Raw genomic sequence first — 21,967 nt, 5'->3', positions numbered from 1 at the left:
AAAATACCTCATGAAAGACTCCCGAGGAATTTGGAAAGTCATGGGATACAAGGTAGTGCTCTATTGTGGATTAAAAACTTGTTAAAAGATAGAAAACAGAGAGTAGGGTTAAATGGTCAGTATTCTCAATGGAGAAGGGTAGATGGTGGGGTTCCATAGGGGTCTGTGCTGGGGCCGCTGCTTTTTAACATATTTATAAATGACCTAGAAATGGGAGTAACTAGTGAGATAATTAAATTTACTGACAACAACACAAAGTTATTCAAAGTTGTTAAATCGCAAGAGGATTGTGAAAAATTACAAGAGGACCTTACAAGACTGGGATTCCAAATGGCAGATGACGTTTAATGTGAGCAAGTGCAAAGTGATGCATGTGGGAAAGAGGAACCCAAACTATAGCTACGTAATGCAAGGTTCCACATTCAGAGTCACCGACTAGGAAAGCGAGCTGGGTGTCATCATTGATGATACACTGAAACCTTCTACTTAGTGTGTGGTGGCGGCTAAGAAAGCAAAAGAACATTAGGTATTATTAGGAAAGGAATGGAAAGCAAGAATAAGAACATTATAATGCCTCTGTATCACTCCATGGTGCGACCGCATCTCAAATACTGTGTGCAATTCTGGTCACCGCATCTTATAAAAGATACAGTGGAATTAAAAAAGGTACAGAGAAGGGCAACAAAAATGATAAAGGGGATGGGACGACTTCCCTATGAGGAAAGGCTAAAGCGGCTAGGGCTCTTCATCTTGGAGAAGAGGCAGCTGAGGTGAGATATGATAGAGGTCTATAAAATAATGAGTGGAATGGAACGGGTAGACGTGAATCACTTGTTTACTCTTTCCAAAAATACTAGGACTAGGGGGCATGCAATGAAGCTACAAAGTAGTAAATTTAAAACAAATTGGAGAACATATTTCTTCATTCAACGAGTAATTCAACTCTGGAATTTGTTGTCAGGGAATGTGGTAAAAGCAGTTAGCTTAGCAGTGTTTATAAAAAGTTTGGATAATTTCTTAAAAGAAAAGTCCATAAGGCATTATTAAGATGGACTTGTGGAAAATCCTCGGCTAAAGGGTAAAGTAAGAAAGAAATTTATAGATTCTTTATTATCCTATCAAGCTGCTAAATTGGACAAAGATATTTCTTCTTTAATAGTACAGGCATCAAGTTGTGGACATTTTAGACGGCTGCTTAAAGGCATATCTGTTTTTGAATTTTGGTAGGAAATGATTGTTAGTTTTTAAATTATGTACTGTTTTATATTCCTGGATTGTCCAATTTTTTGTATGTAACCTGCATTGAACTGCAAGGTATTGCGGGCTATAAAAATAAAATGTTACGTTTTGCTATATTATGTTCTCCGAGGACAAGCAGGCTGCTTGTTCTCACGACTGGGTTGACGTCCGCGGCAGCCCCCACCAACCGGAAGAAGCTTCGCGGGACGGTCGGCACGCAGGCCACGCCCACCGCGCATGCGCGGCCGCCTTCCCGCCCGTGCGCGACCGCTCCCGCCAGTTACTTTTTTTCCGCGACTGAGAGAGTTGTGCAATTGCCTCTCTCTCTGTTCAGCCGCCGGATTTTCGACCGCGCTTACGCGGATCGTCGCTTGGATTCCCGTTCGGTTTCCTCTCATCTTGTTTGTATTGTTTTAAAAAAAAAAAAAAAAAAAAAAAAAGAAATTTTTCGGGGACGCCACGTTGCGGCCTAGTGGCCGCTCGGTCGGTTGATTTTTTTGTGGTGTGATTTTAGCCACCATTGTCGACTTTGACTTCGCCGACGCGATTTTTCCGTCGATGTCCTCGAAGGTCCCGAGTGGATTTAAAAAGTGTGGTCGCTGCGGCCGGCCGATCTCGCAGACCGACACCCACGCTTGGTGCCTCCAGTGCCTCGGGCCGGAGCACAATCTCAAGTCGTGCGCTTTGTGTCTCGGTCTCCGGAAACGGACTCAGGTTGCGAGGCAAGTTCTGCGGGACCGTCTTTTTGGAACTTGCGCCGGCCCCTCGACGTCGACCTCGACGGCATCGGTATCGAAGGCCGGTTCTTCGGTACCGGTATCGATGCCCGAGACATCGGCACCGATGGCAGCGACCCCAGGAGAACAGGTCCCGTCGGCCCGCCGGTCCGCCGGTGAGAGTGGGGTTGAGAGGCCGCGTGGGCAGTCGGCCCCGGTCACTCCCTCAGCTCGTGAGCCACGGGACCGAACCCTGTCGGACCCGGTACCTCGAGACCGAGGGGGATCGAACTCCTCCTCCTCCATGCCCTCCGGCGCCGGTGACGTGCACCGGAAAAAAGATAAGAAGCGCCGTCACCGGGAGCCCTCGGTGCACCCTGAAGAGGAGTCGACGCCGAAGCGTCATCGCAGAGAGGAGAGATCTCCGTCGGTGGTGGAGGTACCGACGCGTCGGGGTTCCAGCACCTCGGTGCCGTCTCCTGGCCCCCAGCAGCTTCTGGCACCGACACCCTTACCGGCCCCACCGCCTTTCCCTGCAGCGGGCCTGGACGAGTGCCTCAGAGCCATCCTTCCGGGGATCCTGGAAGGGTTGATGCGCCAGGCTGTGCCGGCGCCGGGAGTGCTTGCGCCCTCGGCGCCGATGACTGTGGCGCCGGCGAGCTCTAGCCCGGCGCCGGGGCTGTCGACACCGCCGCCGCTTGCGGTGCCGGTCTCGACCGCCACGCAGGTGGAGTCCCCGTCGACGTCGATGGAGGGAGCTCCGTCCCCGCCGGCGCGGGAGTCCACCGCTCGACGACACCGAGACCTCGGTGCCTCGACGTCGAGCCGGGCCCGGTACAGGACTCAGCTACATGAGCTAATGTCCGATACCGAGGATGAGGACTCGTGGGGGGAAGAGGAGGACCCTAGATATTTCTCCTCAGAGGAGTCTACGGGCCTTCCCTCGGACCCCACGCCTTCACCGGAGAGGAAGCTCTCACCTCCTGAGAGTCTCTCCTTTGCCTCTTTTGTGCGGGATATGTCTATAAGCATTCCCTTCCCCGTGGTCTCTGTGGAAGAGCCGAGGGCCGAGATGCTCGAGGTCCTCGACTATCCATCACCACCTAGAGAGTCCTCCACGGTACCGCTGCACAATGTCCTGAAGGAGACGCTGCTTCGGAACTGGGTGCGACCACTAACTAACCCCACCATTCCCAAGAAAGCAGAGTCCCAGTACAGGATCCACTCTGACCCAGAGCTCATGCGGCCCCAGTTGCCCCATGACTCAGCGGTCGTGGATTCTGCTCTCAAGAGGGCACGGAGTTCGAGGGATACCGCCTCGGCGCCCCCGGGGCGGGAGTCTCGCACTCTGGACTCGTTTGGGAGGAAGGCCTACCAATCCTCCATGCTCGTGACCCGCATCCAATCTTACCTGCTCTATATGAGCATCCACATGCGGACCAATGTGCAACAGCTGGCGGACCTGGTCGATAAGCTCCCGCCGGAGCAGTCCAGGCCTTATCAGGAGGTGGTCAGGCAGCTGAAGGCGTGCAGAAAGTTCCTGTCCAGGGGGATTTTTGACACCTGTGACGTGGCATCTCGTGCTGCGGCCCAAGGTATAGTGATGCGCAGGCTCTCATGGCTGCGTGCCTCTGACCTGGGCAACCGCACCCAGCAGAGACTGGCTGACGTCCCTTGCCGGGGGGATAATATTTTTGGCGAGAAGGTCGAGCAGATGGTTGACCAACTGCATCAGCGGGAAACCGCTCTCGACAAGCTCTCCCACCGGGCGCCTTCAGCACCCGCCCCCGCGGGCGGGCGTTTTTCCCGGGCTCGGCAGGCTGCACCCTATTCTTTTGCGAAGCGTAGGTACAACCAGCCGGCCCGAAGGCCTCGTCAGGCACAGGGACAGCCCCAGCGCGCTCGTTCCCGTCAACAGCGTGCGCCTAAGCAGCCCCCTGCGCCTCCACAGCAAAAGCCGGGGACGGGCTTTTGACTGGATCCATGGGAACATAGCCGTCCTACAAGTGTCCGTACCGGACGACCTGCCGGTCGGAGGGAGGTTAAAATTCTTTCACCAAAGGTGGCCTCTCATAACCTCCGACCAGTGGGTTCTCCAAATAGTGCGGTACGGATACGCCCTGAATTTGGCCTCCCTGCCTCCAAATTGTCCTCCGGGAGCTCAGTCTTTCAGCTCCCATCACAAGCAGGTACTTGCAGAGGAACTCTCCGCCCTTCTCAGCGCCAATGCGGTCGAGCCCGTACCACCCGGGCAGGAAGGGCAGGGATTCTATTCCAGGTACTTCCTTGTGGAGAAGAAAACAGGGGGGATGCGTCCCATCCTAGACCTGAGAGGCCTGAACAAATTCCTGGTCAAAGAAAAGTTCAGGATGCTTTCCTTGGGCACCCTTCTGCCAATGATTCAGAAAAACGATTGGCTATGTTCCCTGGATTTAAAGTACGCATACACTCACATCCCGATACTGCCAGCTCACAGACAGTATCTCAGATTCCGCCTGGGCGCACGGCACTTTCAGTATTGTGTGCTGCCCTTTGGGCTCGCCTCTGCCCCACGAGTGTTTACCAAGTGCCTCGTGGTGGTAGCGGCCTACCTACGCAAGCTGGGAGTGCACGTGTTCCCATATCTCGACGATTGGCTGGTCAAGAACACCTCGGAGGCAGGAGCCCTCCGGTCCATGCAGTGCACTATTCAACTTCTGGAGCTGCTGGGGTTTGTGATAAATTACCCAAAGTCCCATCTCCAGCCAACTCAGTCTCTGGAATTCATAGGAGCGCTGCTGAATTCCCAGACGGCTCAGGCCTACCTTCCCGAAGCGAGGGCCACCAATCTCTTGGCCCTGGCTTCGCAGACCAGAGCGTCTCAGCAGATCACAGCTCGGCAGATGTTGAGACTTCTGGGTCATATGGCCTCCACAGTTCATGTGACTCCCATGGCTCGTCTTCACATGAGATCTGCTCAATGGACCCTAGCTTCCCAGTGGTTCCAAGCCACCGGGAATCTAGAGGATGTCATCCGCCTCTCCACCAGTTGCCGCACTTCACTGCTCTGGTGGACCATACGGACCAATTTGACCCTGGGACGTCCATTCCAAATTCCGCAGCCCACGAAAGTGCTGACGACGGATGCATCTCGCCTGGGGTGGGGAGCCCATGTCGATGGGCTTCACACCCAGGGTCTGTGGTCCCTCCAGGAAAAGGATCTGCAGATCAACCTCCTGGAGCTCCGAGCGATCTGGAACGCACTGAAGGCTTTCAGAGATCGGCTGTCCTGCCAAATTATCCAAATTCGGACAGACAATCAGGTTGCAATGTATTACGTCAACAAGCAGGGGGGCACCGGATCTCGCCCCCTGTGTCAGGAAGCCGTCGGTATGTGGCGTTGGGCGTGTCGGTTCGGCATGCTTCTCCAAGCCACGTACCTGGCAGGCGTAAACAACAGTCTGGCCGACAGACTGAGCAGAGTCATGCAACCGCACGAGTGGTCGCTCCATTCCAGAGTGGTACGCAAGATCTTCCGAGAGTGGGGCACCCCCTCGGTGGATCTTTTCGCCTCTCAGACCAACCACAAGCTGCCTCTGTTCTGTTCCAGACTTCAGACACACGGCAGGCTAGCGTCAGATGCCTTTCTCCTTCATTGGGGGACCGGCCTCCTGTATGCTTATCCTCCCATACCTTTGGTGGGGAAGACCTTACTGAAGCTCAAGCAAGACCGCGGCACCATGATTCTGATAGCGCCCTTTTGGCCCCGTCAGATCTGGTTCCCTCTTCTTCTGGAGTTGTCCTCCGAAGAACCGTGGAGATTGGAGTGTTTTCCGACTCTCATTTCGCAGAACGACGGAGCGTTGCTGCACCCCAACCTTCAATCCCTGGCTCTCACGGCCTGGATGTTGAGGGCGTAGACTTCGCTGCGTTGGGTCTGTCTGAGGGTGTCTCCCGGGTCTTGCTTGCCTCTAGGAAGGATTCCACTAAAAAGAGTTACTTTTTCAAGTGGAGGAGGTTTGTCGTTTGGTGTGAGAGCAAGGCCCTAGAACCTCGTTCTTGCCCTGCACAGAACCTGCTTGAATACCTTCTGCACTTATCAGAGTCTGGCCTCAAGACCAACTCAGTAAGGAATCACCTTAGTGCGATTAGTGCTTACCATTATCGTGTGGAAGGTAAAGCCATCTCTGGAGAGCCTTTAGTCGTTCGATTCATGAGAGGCTTGCTTTTGTCAAAGCCCCCTATCAAGCCTCCTACTGTGTCATGGGATCTCAACGTCGTCCTCACCCAGCTGATGAAACCTCCTTTTGAGCCACTGAATACCTGCCATCTGAAGTACTTGACCTGGAAGGTCATTTTCTTGGTGGCAGTTACTTCAGCTCGTAGGGTCAGTGAGCTTCAAGCCCTAGTAGCTCATGCTCCATATACTAAATTTCATCACAACAGAGTAGTGCTCCGCACTCACCCAAAGTTCCTGCCGAAGGTGGTGTCGGAGTTCCATCTTAACCAGTCAATTGTCTTGCCAACATTCTTCCCCAGGCCGCATACCCGCCCTGCTGAACGTCAGTTGCACACATTGGACTGCAAGAGAGCATTGGCCTTCTACTTGGAGCGGACACAGCCCAACAGACAGTCCGCCCAATTGTTTATTGCTTTCGACCCTAACAGGCTAGGGGTTGCTGTCGGGAAACGCACCATCTCCAATTGGCTAGCAGATTGCATTTCCTTCACTTACGCCCAGGCTGGGCTGGCTCTTGAGGGTCATGTCACGGCTCATAGTGTCAGAGCCATGGCAGCGTCGGTGGCCCACTTGAAGTCAGCCACTATTGAAGAGATCTGCAAGGCTGCGACGTGGTCATCTGTCCACACATTCACATCTCATTACTGCCTCCAGCAGGATACCCGACGCGACAGTCGGTTCGGGCAGTCGGTGTTGCAGAATCTGTTTGGGGTGTAAATCCAACTCCACCCTCCAGGACCCGAATTTATTCTGGTCAGGCTGCACTCTCAGTTAGTTGTTCTTCGTAGGTCAATTTCTGTTGTACCCTCGCCGTTGCGAGGTTCAATTGACCTGGGTTATTGTTTTGAGTGAGCCTGAGAGCTAGGGATACCCCAGTCGTGAGAACAAGCAGCCTGCTTGTCCTCGGAGAAAGGGTATGATACATACCTGTAGCAGTTGTTCTCCGAGGACAGCAGGCTGATTGTTCTCACCTACCCTCCCTCCTCCCCTTTGGAGTTGTGTGTTTCATATTTTATTGCTTGTCATTCAACTGGCGGGAGCGGTCGCGCACGGGCGGGAAGGCGGCCGCGCATGCGCGGTGGGCGTGGCCTGCGTGCCGACCGTCCCGCGAAGCTTCTTCCGGTTGGTGGGGGCTGCCGCGGACGTCAACCCAGTCGTGAGAACAATCAGCCTGCTGTCCTCGGAGAACAACTGCTACAGGTATGTATCATACCCTTTATCCCCACACCCACCCTGACACATACAGACCAGACTGGAGCACCATTTTCACATGTATGTACACACGCATATATGAACACAGACTACATAGCCACACAAAAAATAGCCACACACACACACACACATAAATAACCTATTTTGAAAGCATCATCTTTCATAGACACACACATATACATAGTTACATACAAAGCTCAGCCATAGGAACACTTTCACACACAGACCAACTCACATATGCACACATAGAGCCTGGTCGGGCAAACATTTCCTATCTCACTTTCTTACACACTTCTTGGCCATACACACGCTGTCTCACACACACACTTGATGGTGCATTTGGCTGCTGGGGTGTGTGGAGGGCTCTCTCTCCCACTCTGACAGCACAGGTCATTTTCTGAAGGCGGGGTCACTTTGTTTCCTGTTCTTATTTATTTGTTAAATTTATATTCTGTCAAGCCAAAATAGTGCTCCAGACACTGAATAAATATCAAAATAAAATACATAAAAATCTAAAAAAAACACACACACATATATAATCATACCAATCCATTATATTTTCCTTTTCACAAGAGCCCTTGGTGAAAATTCTTGACAGAGAGAATCTGAAGACACATCTTCGCTGCCTGCCTCATGAGGACTTGGCTCTGCAGGTCAAGCTGTCTTTAGCCAGTGCTGATCTGAAGTGGTTCAAGGATGGGGAGAAGATTGTGGACAGCAGCCACACCCACGTAGAGGAGCAGGGAGCTTTGCGCTCACTCCTTCTTCTTGGAGCAGAGAGTGGAGACTCCGGCGAGTACCTCTGTGTCACCCATGATGATAACTGCATCTTTTATGTCACTGTGGAAGGTAATACAGCTTCTGCCAAGTCCTTACAGTGCCCTTGCTTTTGCATGTCTTACATACACTCCTGGTCTAGCTGTCTCCCCTCCCCCCAACTCCTCACTTGTTAGACTCTTGGAGATATCTGTAGTGATTCCAGGTTCCTATCCTGAGGGATACAGGGTAATACACATAGCACTGCAGAGATGTCAGTGAATAAATTTATCTCCCTAAGTCTTACTGATTATCATCACATAGTAACCTCATTTCCTTTTTTAAGAGCTAGACCATATCTCTGCAACGTTATCAATACAATTGAACAATGACAAGAAAGATAAGAAAAATTCATATGGGCCTTATGTCATTCAGAATAACATAGATTAGGGCTAATGATGATCATAGCAACAGTGACGGCAAAAAGCAGAGATGGCCGGGGATACTACTACTACTTAACATTTCTAAAGCGCTACTAGGGTTACGCAGCGCTGTACAGTTTAACAAAGAAGGTCAGTCCCTGCTCAAAGGAGCTTACAATCTAAAGGACGAAATGTCAAGTTGGGGCAGTCTAGATAATGACATGCCAACCCATAATTCAGGCAGTGGGACCCCCTTCCCCTCTTGGTTTCCATCTGAGAATAACTCATTGAATGTTACACCCAGGTCATGAGACAGACACCACAGCTAAGGAATTTAGGTCACGTGGAGGGGCATAATCGAAAGGGGCACCCAAGTTTTCCTGAAGACGTCCTTGCAGGATGTCCCGGCGAAGGGGCGGGGAAACCCGTATTATTGAAACAAGATGGGCGTCCATCTTTTGTTTCGATAATACGGTTTGGGACGCCGAAATCATGAAATTTAGGTTGCCCTTAGAGATGGTCATCCCCAATTTTTGGCGATAATGGAAACTGAGGACGCCCATCTCAGAAACAACCAAATCCAAGCCATTTGGTCGTGGGAGGAGCCAGCATTCGTAGTGCACTGGAACCCCTGACATGCCAGGACACCAACCGGGCACCCTAGGGGCCAGTGCAGTGGACTTCAGAAATTGCTCCCAGGTGCATAGCTCCCTTTCCTTAGGTGCTGAGCCCCACAAAACCCACTCCCCACAACTGTACAACACTACCATAGCCCTAAGGGGTGAAGGGGGGCACCTACATGTGGGTACAGTGGGTTTGTGGTGGGGTTTTTTGAAGAGCTCACATTTACCACCACAAGTGTAACAGGTAGGGGGGAATGGGCCTGGGTCCACCTGCCTGAAATGCACTGTACCCACTAAAACTGCTCCAGGGACCTGCATACTGCTGTCAGGGAGCTGGGTATGACATTTGAGGCTGGCAAAAAATATTTTTAAATTTTTTTTAGGGTGGGAGGGGGGAGTAAGGGGAGGTCATCCCTGATTCCCTCTGGTGGTCATCTGGTCAGTTCGGGCACCTTTTTGAGGCTTGGTCGCAAGAAAAAATGGACCAAGTAAAGTCACCCAAGTGCTGTCAGGATGCCCTTCTTTTTTCCATTATCGGTTGAGGACGCCCGTGTGTTAGGCACACCCCAGTCCCACCTTCGCTATGCTTCCGACACTCCCCCCCCCCCCCCCCCCCCCCCCCCCCCCGTGAACTTTGGTCATCCCCGCGATGAAAAGCAGTTGAGGGCGGCCAAAATCAGCTTTCGATTATGCCGATTTGGGCGACCCTGACAGAAGGACGCCCATCTCCCGATTTGTGTCGAAAGATGGGTGCCCTTCTCTTTTGAAAATAAGCCTGATAGGGTGCTTTTATGGATATCAATTTATCATATTTGATGATATTCTTAAAACAAAAATACCTCAACACTTTTGGTGTTGCAAATGCAGTGTGTTTAATGGTCCAGTTATGCCCTGGAGCAGCTGCTGTTGTCGGCAGCTAGAACCATGTTCCTGTGGTGAAAACAACTATATGGCTTCTCCTACTAACCTACAAATGCACTCGATCTGCAGCCCGTCCTTACTTCTCTACCCTCATCTCCCCTTACATTCCTACCCGTAACCTCCACTCTCAAGACAAATCCCTCCTCTCAGTACCCTTCTCTACCACCGCCAACTCCAGGCTCCGCCCTTTCTGCCTCACCTAACCCCATGCGTGGAACAAACTCCCTGAGCCCATACGCCAGGCCCCCTCCCTGCCCATCTTCAAATCATTGCTCAAAGCCCACCTCTTCAATGTCGCCTTCGGCACCTAACTACCGTACCTCTATTCAGGAAATCTAGACTGCTCCAACTTGACATTTCGTCCTTTAGATTGTAAGCTCCTTTGAGCAGGGACCGTCCTTCTTTGTTAATTTGTACAGCGCTGCGTAACCCTAGTAGCGCTCCAGAAATGTTAAGTAGTAGTAGTAGTAGTATGGCCTAAAGAGAAGATTATTATATTCTTTGAACCTTTTTGGACAATTATAAGTTGTAATTAAAATTTTCGCTCTGCACATTGCACTACACTGCTTTTTACTTACGGAGGTTTTCTATGCCTTTGATTGAAGGTGGGAAGTACAATTTAAAGTACTCCAAAATACTCTGAGGCTTTTCCCTCCATTTATGGTTTGCATTGCTTTCACAATGATATTGTTTTGTATTAGTAAAGTGTTTTTGTTTTTCTTTGATTAAGTTCTTCTATATGCAATGTCGGTGTTATTTAATGAGCTGACCTTAGACTGTACCACAAGGATAGGCACTTTTTCATTTATTTATTACAAGTTAAGCAATTAAATGACATGATAAATACAGAACATAATATATACAAGCAACTAAAATTAACAGGAAATATAATTTACTCTTCTTTAGACCCATATACTCATAGGGGGGAAGAGATCTTGAAAAATAGGACTCTCTAAAAGGCATTTCCTCGAGAATAAGTAACAAAATGCAGACTTATATTACTTTCTTCAGATCCCTGAAAGCCCTCAGCTGCTCAGGGGTGAAGAAGACATACTTGAATTGTCCATATCTAATTTGCATTTGGCCCCTACATTTTTCACTTCTGCCTCATAGCAAGAAAAGCTTTTCTACGCTCTTGCGTTACCTTAGCATAGTTTTTGTCCATAAAATAAATCCTGAGTATTGTTTCAAAAACCAAGGATGCCAATAGTTGCTCTTCAAGATGTTTCATTAACAGATTCTTCCAGAATGGCTGAAATATAATTTCTCCTCTGATATTCTGATGAAACTGGCAAATAATATACCTTGTTAATAGGGGGAAGTCCATCAGAGGAAAATTTTTTAGCATGTCAGTCAAATATTTCTTAAATAAAACCAAAGGAGTCATGGTCAAAGACTTTAAAAAAATTCAGAATTTGGAGATTAAACCTGCTATTCTGATTCTCTAGTTGTTCTAGTCTATGATGTACCATGAATCTGTCCACCACTGCAACAGTTTTAGACTCCTGTAAGCCTTTTATTTCAGCTTACTACTACTACTACTACTACTTAACATTTCTAGAGCGCTACTAGTGTTACGCAGCGCTGGACGGTCCCTGCTCAGATGAGCTTACAATCTAAAGGACAAAATGTCAAGTTGGTGTAGTCTAGATTTCTGAGTATAGGTGTGGTGGTTAGGTGCCAAAGGCGACATTGAAGAGGTGGGCTTTGAGCAGTGATTTGAAGATGGGCAGGGAGGGGGCTTGGCGTATGGGCTCAGGGAGTTTGTTCCACGCTTGAGGTGAGGCGAGGCAGAAAGGGCGGAGCCTGGAGTTGGCGGTGGTGGAGAAGGGTACTGAAAGGAGGGATTTGTCTAGAGAGCGGAGGTTACAGGTAGGAATGTAAGGGGAGATGAGGGTAGAGAGGTAAGGAGGGGATGCAGATCGAGTGCATTTGTAGGTTAATAGGAGAAGCTTGAACTGTATGCGGTACCTGATCGGAAGCCAGTGAAGTGACTTGAACTTGATTAATCTGTCTGGAAAAAAATACTTTTAGTTTTTCAAGATTGATATTCATATCATCAAATTTAGAGGCCAAAGATATTACCTCCAATGCAGTCTTCTTCAAAGTCACACTGAACTCCTGAATGGTGTTTCAAATCAGATCCAGAGAAACTGCCATGGGAGCTGTAAACCCAGCTCTTGTTGTCTGTCCTGGAAGTTGAATACTCGGTGCCCCATCCCCCACAAGGCGCTTCAGATGCCGAGCCTGCGACGTGAGTCTCACCTTCAGGGGTCATCGATCTGGCCGCTGGACATGGTGGAGCATTTGCGACTGGGGGAGACAAAGAAGTTTCATGCTCCAGCGAAGAGGACACTCCTCCACCCTTCTTTAAAATGGAGCATCCGCACCCAGAATGCAGCTTTGATAAGTCTGCTTCAAAGCTGTCAATCCGCCGCCGCTGGTTAGGGGGAACCTCAACGGCCGGCGAGGACACAGCCTTAACGACCCCCTTCCTTTTTGTGTGTGGCATATTTGCAATAGTATAACCGTAAAGAAGGAATCCCCCAAAAAGGACACCAGCTAGTAGGATTTTCTAAGTCCTTCTTAATAATGGCTTATGGACTTTTCTTTGGGCTGAACCTTTTTTTTAAACTATGCTAAGCTAACTGCTTTTAACACATTCTCTGGCAATAAATTCCAGAGTTGAATTACATGTTACATGAAAAAATATTTTCTCCAATTTGTTTTTAATTTACTACTTTGTAGCTTCATTGCGTGCCCCAGTCCTTGTAGTTTTGGAAAGCATAAACGAGTGATTCACGACTACCCGTTCCACTTCACTCAGTATTTTAACATTAACAGTATAGCCTGTATTCTGTCGTATACCTCCCGGTTCAAAGCGACATTGTAAAAGAAGCCGGACATTTCCAGGAAATACAGCCTTCAAACCTCAAATATACATACTAAATTATACTGAAAAATAAAAACACACCAACCCAGATTAATTATTAGATTGCAAAACAAATGTCCTAAATAGGTAAGTTTTGATTTGTGTACAAAACTGAAAATAGCTTGAAGTAGAAGACAAAAAGTTCTGAAGTTCTTTTTCAAGACCAGCAGCTTGAAATGAAAAAAAGATTATTTAGTAACCTAGATCTCTTCACGGCTTTTAAAGAGGGAAACGTGAATAATTGATCTAGTGACCCTCGGTTTTTGAGCTAACCCATGAACTACTTTGTAAATAAGGCAAAAGAATTTAAACAAGACTCTGGCATAAACTGGAAACCCGTGATTCTCTTTAAAAAAACGGTGATACACTGTCATGCTTTTTCAAGGAGTGTATCAGGCGGAGTGCATTGTTCTGAATGGATTGTAGGCTCTTTAATAGTTCTTTAGAGGATCCCAGGTAGATGATAGTACAATAATCTAACATACTCAGGATCAAAATATTTGCGCACACACCTAACATTTTGCATAATAAAAAAAAGCTCTTTGAGTAAGTGTGTTAACATGAGATTCAAAAGATACCTAACACTTTTATAAAAGGAGAAAATTGATAGACCTCGGTCATATCTCCCTTCTTCCATCTCTTTTCCAAGCTGAAGAGCCATAGCTCTAGCCTTCCCTCATAGGGAAGTTGTCCCATCCCCTTTATCATTTTCATCACCCTTCACTGTAGGAGGAGGGAAGCAGCAAGTTGATGAGTTAAAAGAAGGATGGAGGGTAAGAGGCTCAATCAAGGAAGGAAGAGGGGAAAGGCCGCAAAAAGAGGAGAAAGGTCATGAGGAGGATGGTGAGAAAGAAAGATGGGAGAGAGAGACAAGAGGAAGCAAACTGAAGGACACAAGCACATAAGCACTGCCACGCTGGGAAAAGACCAAAGGTCCATCAAGCCCAGCACTCTGTCTCCGACAGCGGCCAATCCAGGCCCCAAGAACCTGGCAAAAACTCAAAATTTGATAACGATCAATGGACTTTTCCTTCAGGAATCTGTCCAGACCCCCTTTAAACTCGGGCAAGTGTTGGGAGAGGAAAGATGGAGAAAGGCAAGACCCAATGGAGAAATAAAAGACAGGGACAGGGGAAATTTGGTGATATCATCCGTATGTTGGAATCCTTGCACTGGTTGCCAATTTTCTTTCACATTTGGTTTAAAGTTTTGACTTTGCATTTTAAGGCTGTTTGTGGAGTGGCTCCATTTTATTTAAGGCAAGCTCTTTAATTTTACCATCCTCTCGGAGAGTTATGCTCTGAAGGACGTAGATTTCTGTCCGTGGCAAGTCACTATGGAGCTAGCTATGTGGTTACGAGGGAAGCTGGGTTTTCTGCTGTTGGTCCTATTTTATGGAACCAGCTGCCAGAATGCTTGCGCCATCTTTTAGAGTTTTTTTTCCATTTAAGAGGCAGCTCAAGACTAGCTTTTCACCCAGGCCTTTTAATGGTTGCTGAGGGTACAAATTATATGCAATGATAGTGGATCAAATTGGAGTTGGTGGGGGGGGGGGGGGGGGGGGGTTGTGATATATGTTAAAGAAGGAATTGAGTCAAACAAAATAAATTTTCTACATAGTACTACTACTACTTATCATTTCTATAGTGCTACTAGATGTACGAAGCTCTGTACACTGAACATTAACAGACAGTCCCTATCAACAGAGCTTACAATCTAATCAAGACAGACAAACAGGACAAATAAGGGATAATGGAATTACTTAAAGTGGAATTACAAAATAGACATGGGAACTGAACAAGTGAAACAGATAGCAGTGTGGAATCCTTAATTCCATGTGTGAAGGGAAAGAGTATACTAGTAAGGCTGTACTACCATCCGCCAGGACAGAACAAACACACAGATGAAGAAATGTTTACAGAAATTAGGAAAGCTGGCAAGTTGAGCAACATTATATTAATGGTTGATTTCAATTACCCCAGTATTGACTGGATACATCAGGGAGCGCTAGGGAGGTAATATTTCTAGATGTAATAAATGATTGCTTCATGGAGCAACTGGTCCAAGAACTGACAAGAAGGAGAGCTATTTTAGATCTGGTGGAGGAGTGGCCTAGTAGTTAGGGTGGTGGACTTTGGTCCTGGGGAACTGAGGAACTGAGTTCAATTCCCACTTCAGGCACAGGCAGCTCCTTGTGACTCTGGGCAAGTCACTTAACCCTCCATTGCCCCATGTAAGCTGCATTGAGCCTGCCATGAGTGGGAAAGCGCAGGGTACAAATGTAACTTAAATAAATAAAAATCTAGTCCTTAGTGGAATGCAGGGCATAGTAAGAGAAGTAATGATGTTGGATCTGCTGAACAGTGATCATAACATGATCAAATTTGAACTGATATCTGAAGTGAAGTCACTAAGAAAATCTACTGTAACTGCATTTAATTTTCAAAAGGGCGACTACGACAAAATGAGGAAAGTGGTTAAAAAGAACCTAAAAGGATCGGCTGCAAAGGTTAGGATTTTAAATCAGGTGTGGTCGTTGTTTAAAAATACCATCATGGAAGCCCAGACCATATGTATTCCACGTATTCACAAAGGTGAAAAGAAGAGCAAACGACAGTCAGCATGGGTAAAAGGTGAAGTGAAAAGGGCTATTAGAGCCAAAAGAACATCCTTCAAAGAATGAAAAAAGGATCCGAATGAAAAAATAAGAAACAACATAAGCACTGTCAAACTAGATGCAAAGCATTGATAAAGAAGGCTAAAAGGGAAAAACCTGCTACAGAGACAAAAACTGATAGGAACAACTTTTTCAGGTGCATCAGAAGCAGAAAGCCTGTGAGGTAATCAGTGCCGTAGCGAGGGCGGCTGACACCCGGGGCGGGTTGCCACTGCGACCCCCCCCCCAGGTGCAGCACGGTGCACCCCCCCTCGGTGTGCGCAACCCCCCCCCCCCCCCCCCCCCCCGGAGAGCATTCTTACCTCTGACGTAGGAAAGGGGACGGGTGGGAGGGCCACTCCGCCCCGAGTGCACGTCGCTGGGAGCTGCGTCGGCTCCGCTGGTTCCCTGCTCTCTCTGCCCCGGAACAGGAAGTAACCTGTTCCGGGGCAGAGACAGCAGGGAACCAGCGGAGCTGACACCCCCCCAGCGGCGTGCACCCGGGGCGGACTGCCCCCCCCTTCCTACGCCACTGGAGGTAATCTGTGGGACTGTTAGATCATAAAGGAACTTAAGGGGCAGTCAGGGAGGATAAGGTCAAAGTGGAGAGATTGAATGAATTATTTGCTTTGGTCTCTACGGAAGTAGATGTATGAGACCTACCTGTACTGGAAATGGTTTTCAAGGGTGACAAAGGGAGGAACTGAAAGAAATCTCGTTGAACCTGGAAAATGTACTTAGCCAAATCAACAAATTAAGAGTGATAAATCACCTGGATTGGAAGGTGGCCAATGTAATGCCTATTTATTAAAGGGGTTCCATGTGAAATCCGCAAAATTACACACCAGTAAGCCTAACTTCAGTGCTGGGCAAAATGTGGAAACCATTATAAAGAATAAAATTGCAGAACATATAGACAAACATGGATCAATGGGACAGAGTCAGCATGGGTTCAGCCAAGGGAAGTCTTGCCTCACCAATTTGCTTCATTTGTTTGAAAGGCATGAATAAACTTCGATAAAGGTGAGCCAGTTGATGTAGTGTATCTAGATTATCAGAAAGCTTTTAACAAAAGTTCCTCATGAGAGACTCCTGAGAAAATTAAAATGTCATGGGAAAGGAGGCAATGTCCTTCTGTTAATTAGGAATTGATTATTAGACAGAAAACAGAGGGTAGGGTTAAATGGCCATTTTTCTCAATGGAGGAGGTGAATAACGGAGTGCCACAGGGATTTATACTGGAGCCAGTGCTATTTAACATATTTATAAATGATCTGGAAATCAGAACAACAAGTGAGATAATTAAATTTGCAGATAACGCAAAACTATTCAAGTTGTCAAAACACATGTGGATTGTGAAAAAATTGCAGGAAGACCTTAGGAAACTGGAAGACTGGGCATCCATATAGAAGATGGAATATAATGTGGACAAATGCAAAATGGTGCACATTGGAAAAAATAATCTGAATCATAGTTACCTGATTCTAGGGTCCACCTTGGGAGTCACACTCAAGAAAAAGATCTAGGTGTCTTTTTAGACAATACGCTGAAATCTTCTATCCAGTGTGCAGCAGTGGCAAAAAAAAAAAATCAAACAGGGTGCTAGGAATTATAAGGAAAGGGATGGTAACTAAGACCAAGAATACTATAATTTATTTAGATTTTGCTCACATCTTTTTCAGTAGTAGCTCAAGGTCAGTTGCATTCGGGTACTCTGGATATTTCTCTATCCCAGGAGGGCTCACAATGTAAGTTTGTACCTGAGGCAATGGAGGGTTAAGTGACTTGCCCAAGATCACAAGGAGCAGCAGTGGGATTTCAACCAGACCGGTGCTCTAACCACTAGGCCACTCCTCCACTCCATATCTTGTCATACTACTATCATGTCTTATCATTATCACGTTACCAAAAATTTTCTGTAACACTAAATGCCTATTTTTCTATTATATTTCCACTATCCATGATGTATTGTAAGCCACATTGAGCCTGCAAAGAGGTGGGAAAATGTGGGATACAAATGCAATAAATAAATAAATAAATATCTATATTGCTCCATGGTACAACCTCACCTTTAGTATCGCGTTCAATTCTGGTCGCTGTATTTCAAAAAAGATACAGCAGAATTAGAAAAGGTTTCAAAGAAGAATGACCAAGATTAAAAAGGAAATGGAACTTCTCCCATATGAGGAAAGACTAAAGAGGTTAAGGCTCTTCAGCTTGGAAAAGTGATGGCTGAGGAGGGATATGATTGATATTTATAAAATCCTGAGTGGGGTAGAATGGGTAAAAGCCCAAAACCAGGGGACACTCAATGAAATTACATGGAAATACTTTTAATAGGAGGAAATATTTTGTCACTCAATGAATAGTTAAGCTCTGGAACTCTTTGCCGGAGCATGTAGTAATGGCAATTATCGTATCTGGGTTTCAAAAAGGTTTGGACAAGTCCATAGTCTGTTATTAAGATGGACATAGGGGAAGCCACTGCTTACCCTGGGATAGGTAGCATGGACTGTTGCTACTATTTGGGTTTCTGCCAGGTACTTGTGACCTGGATTGGCCAGTGCTGGAAGCAGGATACTGGGCTAGATGCATAGGCGGTCGGTGGCCCAACTGTTTGGGGAGGCTAAAGGGGGCGGGGTTAGGGGTGGGGCCAGGGGTGGAGTTTAAATCCATAATTGTCTGATAACACACAGAAAAAATAAATAAATAAAAAAGTCACAATTAATACCTTTTATTAAATTTAGATATTAGATATGTATCATATGTCAATGAATAAAGTGGTTGCTCAAGACATATTCTAACCACAATCGCTCAACTGCAAAACACTATGCACAACTTTGTCCAAAAACACACTCAGAACCTTACTGTACCATAAATATTACACTGGGCAGACCTAATACACCAATATACCACCCATACGGAAAATGCAGACCGTCAACTATATGAAACAAGGGATCATATCATCACAATTCTCATGTAGAGCCACAAAACACCCTAATTCATGTTTAATGTGGGATAAAATGCCATAAATAAGTAAATAAATAAATATAAACTTTTAATGTTGAGCACCTGATTCTCAAAGTGGACATATTCCAAACACTATAATGAAAATAAAATGATCTTTTCTACCTTTGCTGTCTGGTGACTTTTTCTGATCATGCTGGCCCAGTATCCGTTCTGCTGCTATCTGTCCTCAGTGCAGGTCAGGAAGTCATCCTCCTTAAATATCTCCCTGGCAACCCAGGACACCTCCAGCCAACCCCCCCTCCATTCCCAGCAGTAAGGTAAACAAACCATAAACCAATTTCTACAACTGCTAGAGGGCTTTCACTGCAGCTCCTGCTGTGAAGATGGAGGTAAATCAACAATTTAATCCCCTCAGAGCAGCTGGACTCCACAGTTGATCCATTCTGATGCAGCAGGGGGGAGGCTTAGGCTCTCCAAGCCTCTTATACCGGGCGCCTATGGCTAGATGGATGACCATTGGTCTGACTCAGTATGCTAATTTTTGATTTATTTGAGTGGGAGCATCTCAGTATGTGCTTAAATGTTGTTTTGTGTCATTTCAAGATACCTACATTTTAGGCATCATTAACTGAATCTGGCCTTAAGTGTAAAATGGTAAGTGAGATCCAGATAACAGTTCATTATAATACTGCAGAGACCACCATATCCCCATCTTTGTTCTTCTACTAATCCCTGGCTTTCCTGAAGTCTGTTGCTGTTTTTGCTTCCACTACCTCACCTTGGAGGTCGTTTCATGCATCCTCTCCTAAATCAACCATTTTTATCTTTTTATTCAGAGCCTCCAGTTCAGATTTTGAATAAGGAAGATATTCAGAACACTATAGCAGTGCTTCAAGGGGAGAAAGTAACCCTGACTGTGAAGGTCTCTGAGCCGACAGCCCCTGTTCAGTGGCTGAGGAACTGCCAACAACTGAGCTCTGGTTCAAAGGTTCAGATTAGCAACGAAGGTTCGATTCGTCTTCTCACCATTGAGCAGGCCGAGATCATGGACAGTGGTACCTATACCTGCACAACCACTGGTGATGAGCTCCATTTCTCTGTCCAGGTGAATGGTAAGGTGCTAGACATATGATTAAACTAAACTAAATCCAAGAAGGACCTGGTACCTTAAATAGTTCTTGCTTATTGCTGTCGATCAAAACTTTCTGAGGGACCTTGCGTAGCCCCAAGCCCTTCAGGACCCTCTGAGGAAATTTGGGCAACCCCAACTCTGTTGAATGTCTGAAGAACTCTAGGTAGTCCTGAGTCTTACATAGTAACATAGTAGATGACGGCAGAAAAAGACCTGCACGGTCCATCCAGTCTGCCCAACAAGATAACTCATATTTGCTACTTTCTGTGTATACCCTACTTTGATTTGTACCTGTGCTCTTCAGGGCACAGACCGTATAAGTCTGCCCAGCACTATCCCCGCCTCCCAACCACCAGCCCCGCCTCCCAACCACCGGCTCTGGCACAGACCGTATAAGTCTGCCCAGCACTGTCCCCGTCTCCCAACCACCAGCCCCGCTTCCCACCACCGGCTCTGGCACAGACCGTATAAGTCTGCCCAGCACTATCCCCGCCTCCCAACCACCAGCCCCGCCTCCCACCACCGGCTCTGGCACAGACCGTATAAGTCTGCCCAGCACTATCCCTGCCTCCCAACCACCAGCCCCGCCTCCCGATCTTGACTAAACTCCTGAGGATCCATTCCTTCGGCACAGGATTCCTTTATGCTTATCCCACGCATGTTTGAATTCCGTTACCGTTTTCATTTCCACCACCTCCCGCGGGAGGGCATAAAAAAGGTATCTTTCAGAGCCCTCAGATGAATCCTGGGTAGCCCCAAGGCCTTCAATATCCTTAAAAAACTCACCCTAAGACCCCGATGCTCAGAGGTCATTACCACTGGACTAGTGTCCACATTTACCTGTGCAGTATGTTTGGAGGCCCTCACCTCGGGAAGGGACAATGCAAATGGTATGCTAATGTATGCAAGAAAATATAAATGGGGGTCATCTTCTATTCCCCATGATGTTCAAAGAACAGCGCAGGGAAGAAGAGCATCCATACCACTACAAACCCTACACCAGCTTAGAGTTGGCATTAGGGTGTCTGAGGCAGGAGAAGCTCATTTTCCCGTCACTTCTAGAAAACATACATCAAGTCATACTCCTCTCCCTACTCAAAAAATAAGAAAACCATATGAAGAATAAAAGAAGCACAAGTCAAAACATCCCCATCCCCCTCAAATTTCCAGTCTGGATTTAACACAATAATATGCCCTATACAAGTTCAATATGATTCCGCTAAAGGGGACAAAGACTTGCAGGCTTAGGACCTACGGATCTCGGCAGGAAAGCAGGCTTGCCTTACCCTCTAGCTCGGAGCTGGGCAACTGGCACCTCTTCCTCCTCCCCCTCCCGCTGAACTCCCTAAAGCTCAATGCTATGAGTGCGCTTATATTTACATCTGGAATTGTGCCAGTGCGCTGTCTCTCTGTATCTAAACCCTCAGGATCTCTGGGTGATCCCAAGCTATTAGAGCCTTTTGACTGAATCTGGATAGCCTTCAACCTGTTCAATTCTTTTGGCTACCTTTCTAAATTTTCAACATTCTGACAACAGCAAACAGTGCAACTTGGAGGGCATATATATGAAACAGGATCCGTGTGGTATTGTTCATTCCCTGTCGGACCTTTCTAGTTTTGTGATATCCTAACAGGTTTGGCATCTTTTAAATTTCTTTGTTGCACAAGGCACCAGAGAAGACTGAAGAGCGTTACCAGCAATGTGAGCCTGAGACATTTACAGCAGGATCTATATCACTGCAATGTTGGTGTCATTTCTTGTGCTTCTCTCTTTTTCATAATTTAATTAATTTATAATGGCATTTAAATGGAGGTAGATATTAGAAAGGATCTAGCCACCTAACTGTGGATTCAACTGGAGTGGTTTAGATGGTTATTTTAGAAGCTCTATTCTTGTTTTGTACTGGCACTTAGACATCCAAATCCCAGTTTGACAAAGGCAGGATATGGACGTCTATCCATATGGCAAGGGGGCATGCTCTGAGTATGTTTTGGATGGGGCTAGGGAGGGCCCAAAATATGGACGTCCAACTCCCGATCACAGAAGGAAAGAGACGTCCATGTCTAACAAGATGGACATCCATCTTTAGACCTGGTACTTGTCAAGTCCAGGTTACAGAAAGATGCTCTAATAGAGCAGCTATCTACTGGAGGGATTAAGGTACAACA

At 47.1% G+C, this 21,967-nt stretch overlaps 1 protein-coding gene across 1 annotated transcript in view; it reads left to right on the top strand.

The window, feature by feature from the left end:
- The window catches only part of LOC115458670 (obscurin-like protein 1), a 177,373-nt gene that overhangs the window by 100,710 nt on the left and 54,696 nt on the right, over positions 1 to 21,967 (top strand). Inside the window, exons 14-15 of the mRNA XM_030188499.1 lie at positions 7,960 to 8,235; positions 19,503 to 19,778. Coding sequence (XP_030044359.1) covers positions 7,960 to 8,235; positions 19,503 to 19,778 — 552 coding nt within the window. The remainder of the gene's footprint in view (positions 1 to 7,959; positions 8,236 to 19,502; positions 19,779 to 21,967) is intronic.

The sequence above is a fragment of the Microcaecilia unicolor genome, unplaced genomic scaffold (genome assembly GCF_901765095.1).
Source record: "Microcaecilia unicolor unplaced genomic scaffold, aMicUni1.1, whole genome shotgun sequence".
In the NCBI taxonomy this organism is placed as follows: Eukaryota; Metazoa; Chordata; class Amphibia; order Gymnophiona; family Siphonopidae; genus Microcaecilia; species Microcaecilia unicolor.
The sequence above is the reverse complement of the archived record's forward strand: the minus strand, read 5'-3'. Positions and strand labels throughout refer to the sequence as shown.